The following is a 6,000-nucleotide window of genomic DNA, read 5'->3' as shown; positions in this document are numbered from 1 at the left end:
ACTCTGTACTTCATGTTGGAACAACACTTGTGCATGTCAAGCATTGCTGAGGCCACAACCACAGTTGCATTGCTTTAGAAGTTGAAATGCGTTGTTTTGGAAGAGCCTTTACAGAAAATATTACTGGACTCAGGGCTGTAAGGCACGGAGGCTTCCTGTAAAACCTGGATTGTGTGGGTGCCAGGTTTTTGTTCTGTTTCAGTTGAGGAGCAATTCAGCCTCTCAGACTCTGAACGCTGTTGTGCGCTGCCCTGTTTAATAGCTGCTGCTGCTGCTGCGGGCGTGTGTGCAGGCTGCGGCCCGGGCTGCTCGGCACCAAAATCCTTGTGTGTTCGCTGGGGAGCTCCCAGGCACTGAGTGGTGCGGAATGGAGGCTGACATGGGTCCCTCCAGTGCAGCTTTTATCCACACCTGTCTGTGATGAACCGGGTGGTGACCTGTGGAATGTTATCGCCACGGAAGGGAAGAGCGTGGATGGCACCGTGTCAGGGAGCTGCAAGCCTTGGTGGATGCAGTCTGGAGGGAAGCCTGCGGATGCAAATGCAGGCACGGCTGCTGACTCACAGCAGTCTGACAGGAAAAGGCTCTCTGCTGCTTGTCTCTGGCTTCCTCCAGCCTGCGGGCAGGGGGGACTTGGTGTCTGTGTCTCCAGTTCCTTGATACTGTCACCGTGCTGCCCACCGTGACTCCGCAAAGGGACTTGGAGGTTGGTGCAAAATATCTGTGCTATTAAGTCTTAATTAGGATGACATTTCTCACGTAAAAAAACTTGTAAAGAGAATTCTCTGGAGTGATGAATAGTTTATTTTCATAGCTCTCTACATCCCTGACTCCTTTTCCCCCCACAAGTATCATATGGATTTATGTGACTCTTCACAGAGCTGAGGTCCCTAACTCCAAGACAATAACTCTAAGTGCCTCTGTCTGTGATGAGAAATGCTCCAGGTGGGTTTTAGAGTCAATGCTTGCCACACTTCTTCATGGTCAGAGGTGCCAAGTTAAAATCCTTCAGCAAGGAACAGGTGATGAGGCTTAAAAAGTGAAACAAAACAAACCCTACCATCAACAGCAGAAAAGGATGAAAAGAAAAGCAAAAAAAAAGAGGTTAATTATGTGTTCTTTTCCAAACTGGATTCTGATGTGGGACCCTATTTTCTTTCTGATGTGAGATTCCATTTCAAACTGATTTCTGATGTGAGACACTATTTTCTTTCATAGGCATATGTTTAAGAGCTATTCATACCTCCTGTCTCTCAGTGTGACTGGGAAAAGACTCCAGTGCTCCTTAAAAAACAAGTGAGGTCTCTACTTGACCTGTGTGTGCTGATAGGAGTCATGCAGTTGATTTTAATAAGAGAACATCTGTCCTCTATATGCAGAAAAATGTCTTTTATTAAAAAGCTAAACAAAGTAAAATTCGAATATTATTTCTTGCCTTCTTCCCTTGTGGTAGAAGACAAGATAAATCTTTTGGAAAAGAAAGAAGAAAAGAAAAGAAGTCTTTTAGAAAAGACTTTGATGCATATCAATGTTTGATTTTTTTTCTTTTTCTGAAAGTCCCACAGGATTGGTTGTTATTGGGATTAGCTTGTGTCCACTGATTAATTCCTTGTGTCACTGGTGTTAAATCTTGTTGGAGTTGTTCTTGCAGAACTTTCCAGCAGCAGCAAACCAGCAGAGCTGTTATTGACCTAGAATAGCAGTGGAGTTGTTAATACCTGCAGCAAGGTTTTCCGTGAGCTTCCTCCCTATTCTGTGGAGCTGATGAGCTGGTTAACACCTTCTACTTATTCTGTAAGGATCTCAGGCTGGAAGGGAATTAATGCAGTTGTGAAGCATGAAGAACCAAAATAGCAGTGATTCACTTAGAGTAGAGCCAAATCTTCTTAAAATTAAGCTCCATTGTGTTGAAGACTTTACTTTTTTGATACCTATATTATTAACTTCTCTGATAAAAGCAGGAAGTGTAATAAAGTGATACTGGAGAAGCCTTGCATATTAAATCTAAGCTATTGTCTTGAGGTAGTCAGAGAAGAAACCACTCTTCATCAGGTGTGTTAGGAGAATCAGATTTTACAGAATTTCTGGTTCTCAAGGTTACCATATGATTCACAAACCACATTTTTGTATAGCATTTATTTCCTTATCTTTCAAATAGTTTTTTTAGAATGGGTGGAAACTCCATCCTAAGCACATATATGAGAATTTATAGTTTCTTAAGTAACAAACAATACTGGACAGTTCTGGGAATTTTGTCATGGGCTGAGGTGTTTACGTGCAAGCTGCTGCTTCTGATGTTGTTGTCCTGAAGATTTTTTTGCTCATGGAATTTGGTTACTGTAGTGTATAACAGGTTGGTGGGCTTCTCCTGTAGAAGTGCTTCAAGGTGTGTTCTTGGGTTTACCTTTCTAATTTTGGACTGGATCAGATGCTTAAAACAGGCTTGAGGTTTGCAGGCAGGAAAATATGGAAGAAAGCTGAATAATTCATATACAGAGAACAAACCATTTCCAGAACTGCAGCCAAAACTTGGTGGCTGTGTGCAGGTTGTTCATGGCACAGCCTCACTGTGCCACAGTGCAGAGATTTGACCATGTTGGTGTTAAACCTGATACTAGAAACACAGCTATTTGTAGGGGTAGCCAAAGTGTCTCTGGAGAGACTGGTTAGTGAAGCCCCCAAGGGGGACAGTGCACTGAGCCAGGGAAATTTACTGTAGCCCTCATGGAGCTGAGATGATACAGCCAAACAAGTGCTGTCTGTGAGGACTCATTTGTGTGACAGATGCTGACTTATGGATCTGGTACTACCCCAAAAAATTGGGGATTTCTGCTCATTTGGTCTTTCTTTATATGCATTCTAGAAGTCACATTAGACCAGCTTTCCTCTAATTCCTCCCTTCAGTTGTGGTAATTTAAAGTTTACTTTGTTCTATTCTTACAAGGTATAACCAGCATTGAAATTAGGTGCTAATGAAATTTCATATTGCAAAAATGCTCTATTTTAATTACTTTAGAGAACTCCACTGTTTTGTATGTCAGGACACCCCTGAAGTGCCTTTATATTTTCCTTCCATGATCTGTAACATGGTCAGGCTGTCTTCCCCATTTATTTTCCCCACACGTTTCCCAGATTCCCAAGGTTTAGGTCGAAAAACCCATTCAGCAACGTTGATGTCTCAAGCAGTGGGTATGTAAATATTTACTAGCATGACAGTCAACAACAGTGGGAGGGGGGAAATTGCTACATTCTGCCACTCAGGGAACCTTCGAGGTCTGTCTCAGAGTGTGCAGTCGGTGAGAAGAGGGAAGGTTTGCCGTTTGTGATGACATGTTTTTGCTCTCTCAGTTCCTGTTTTGTTGCAGATGTCATTCCTTTAGCTGTGGAAAGCTTTATCAGCCCTTGTGGAGGCTTTCCCCTGCACACAGCACCCAAGGCTGCAGCTGTAGTGGAGGAAAATGGAGCCTGCAGATCTTCTGGCACTTGCCTGCCCAGGAATGAACAGTACCACAGCCACCCTGGCACTGCTGGCAGTCCTGCTGGTCCTGCTGTATTGGTAAGTGAGAGCAGTGAGATGGTGAGATCAGACACAAACCCTGCTGAAACCCAGCATCTGTAGAGTCTTATCCATGAGGGGAAACTGGAAGGTAATTTCCTAGGAGGGAAGTGGAGGGGGAGTTGGTTTGGAAGCAGAGAGTGCAATAAATATTCACAAAACTCACTATGCTTTTAGAGAATTCTCTCCTTGCAATATTGTCTTGTAAGTGCTTTACCAACTGCTAACAAAAATGATCTTCTAAGTTAAGAGCTTATTTGTTGGTTTCTTAATTTCTTTAGACAGCAGGAACATTGGTCCACATCAAAAAGAAACCAAATACTTGGACCTCTTCTCTCTACTGTGCTGCACACACTTGTTTTTTGGCTTAAGTGTACAGACACTCAAACTGCTGCTTGAATTTCCTCTCTTGTTCTTTCCACGCTGACTAGTAGACACAAATCAGAATAACAGCAACTGTAATGGTTAGCACAGTAGGCAATGCAGTGACCTGTGCTGAAATGAAAAAAAAAAAAAAAAAAGCAACCTCCCCCCTGTTCTGACAATTTCTTTCAGAAATTATATCAGCTGAACTGGGAGTGTTTTTCTGACTTTTCCCTCGCATTTATCTTTAAATCCTGCCTTCCAGTAAAATAATGTTTTTTTTTCTCAATTGTATGAGTGTTCAAGAAAAGGTTTCAGGGACTGTTGCTGAAAAAAAAAATCCACCAAAAATCCAAAGCTAATCAGGAAGAGAATAATGATGGCACTACGAGTTTAGCACAATTGTTGTAGCAATGTAAATGACAGATCTCTTTGCATACATTTTGTCATTCTTTCACCCTGTTGAGTTTTGTTCAACTTCCTTCTGTGTTCAGGGAGGGTCTAGAGAGACTAAAAAGAGTCATGTCTATATCTGACATGTGTTGCTGTGTCAAATAGATGGGTGAGCCTGCTTTCTTAACAAGATCTGCCCAAATAATTGCAAACATCCAAGTCCTACCTCCTCTGAATTTTACTGGGAAAAAGAACAGTGGCTCTAGATCATTAAGACCATGCTGTTTAGCTGCAGACCTGTGACATCTCTGGGAGCTCAAGAGGGAGAGAAGGAGGACAGAGGCACATCCACAGTTCAGAAAAGCAGCAGATCAGCTGGTGAGGTCTGGCCACCTGTGAATCATTTGAAATAGCCTGATACTTCCCCATAGCTCATGTCCGCATGTGCCGAGATCTCCAAAGACCCAGAACTGCTCCTTGTAAATCTCAGGCACTGTCTGGTGTGTGTTTGCCCAGGGCCCCATTTTCTGGTTCAGTTTAGGAAAGGCTGTTCCTCCCCTTGAAGTTAAGACATGGTGGTTTAGTGCACATTTGGTCTTGCCATTAACAAAGCTAGCTCTAATTGCAGAGTTAAATCAGACTCATGGCTGTGCTCAGTTACTGCTGAATTGAGGGCCTACCATAAAAGTTTCAAAAAGCTCAACTTAGCAGTGAGGTGGGAAATAGTCTAACAGTAGAGACACCCCATTCAGTGTGTCTGCTTTCCTGGCTGAAGGTGAGTTATGTGAAAGCATCAAGAAGTAGTTTTATACGGGAAAAGTGTTTTATGCTTGTAAATGGTTACAACTAACCAATCTTGTTGATCTACAGATTCAAGTTTATTTTTCAGTAGCTTATTAAATACAGGTGTCTATAGATCACTCTTCCAATGGGAAGCTGGTGATTATTAAGCATGCAATGAAATAAGCTATGGGCTTTTGGTAAGTTTGCCTTTCAAAGAACTGAGATGTTCACATCTGTTTATCTCAGTAAAGTGCAGTGCCTGAGCCTGTAAGGTTCAAGTCTTGAAGCACATCTGCAAGTGTGGTAGTTGTTCAAACTTGTCAACTTTCTAATTTGAGTCTATTTTGTTGAAATTTTTTATACTACCTGCGTGTTTAAACAATCAGTAAACTCAATGCATGCTCACATCTTCCTTTATTCATGAAACCTTGGGTTCAAGGAATTATTTAAACATTAAGTGTGTGAAATGGTTGCTAATAGAAATGCAGGTCTCTAATTCTAGAAAATGTTTTTATTGCAATCATGTTGCATACCTGATTATCTGGCTCTTCTAGGAGTTAAGAAAACATGAGTGTTGTGTGTGGCAGGAGTAATAATAAAGTAATAACTCTTAAGGTTCCTTTGAGGTTTTCTTTATAAGCCTTATCCTAATTTTTTACTAACTACTGAATTATTCTTTTTTTAGCTTTTTCTTCCAAGATTGTGTCTCTTCAGAAGGGCAATCCAAGGGAAAGGGAGGAATGAATATTTGCTGTTGTAAATTTTGTTGTGGTAGTAGCGTATGATTGATTGGGGTCATGTTGTGTCAACTGTTGTGTGAGTACAAAGAACAGGCAGTTTGTCCACCTTGTTGGCTGTAAAAGGCTTAGCAAGGCTCAACAGAAGGCAATTGCAGGTAGAGGAAA

At 41.7% G+C, this 6,000-nt stretch overlaps 1 protein-coding gene across 1 annotated transcript in view; it reads left to right on the top strand.

Annotated features, from left to right (window-relative positions):
* Positions 1–3,458: 3,458 nt before the first annotated feature.
* The window catches only part of TBXAS1 (thromboxane A synthase 1), a 228,663-nt gene continuing 226,121 nt past the window's right edge, over positions 3,459–6,000 (top strand). Inside the window, exon 1 of the mRNA XM_058805104.1 lies at positions 3,459–3,556. Within this exon, the coding sequence (XP_058661087.1) occupies positions 3,459–3,556 (98 nt within the window). The remainder of the gene's footprint in view (positions 3,557–6,000) is intronic.

This window comes from Ammospiza caudacuta, chromosome 5 (assembly GCF_027887145.1).
Source record: "Ammospiza caudacuta isolate bAmmCau1 chromosome 5, bAmmCau1.pri, whole genome shotgun sequence".
In the NCBI taxonomy this organism is placed as follows: Eukaryota; Metazoa; Chordata; class Aves; order Passeriformes; family Passerellidae; genus Ammospiza; species Ammospiza caudacuta.
Note: the sequence above shows the minus strand (reverse complement) of the source record. Positions and strands in the feature narration are given on the sequence as shown.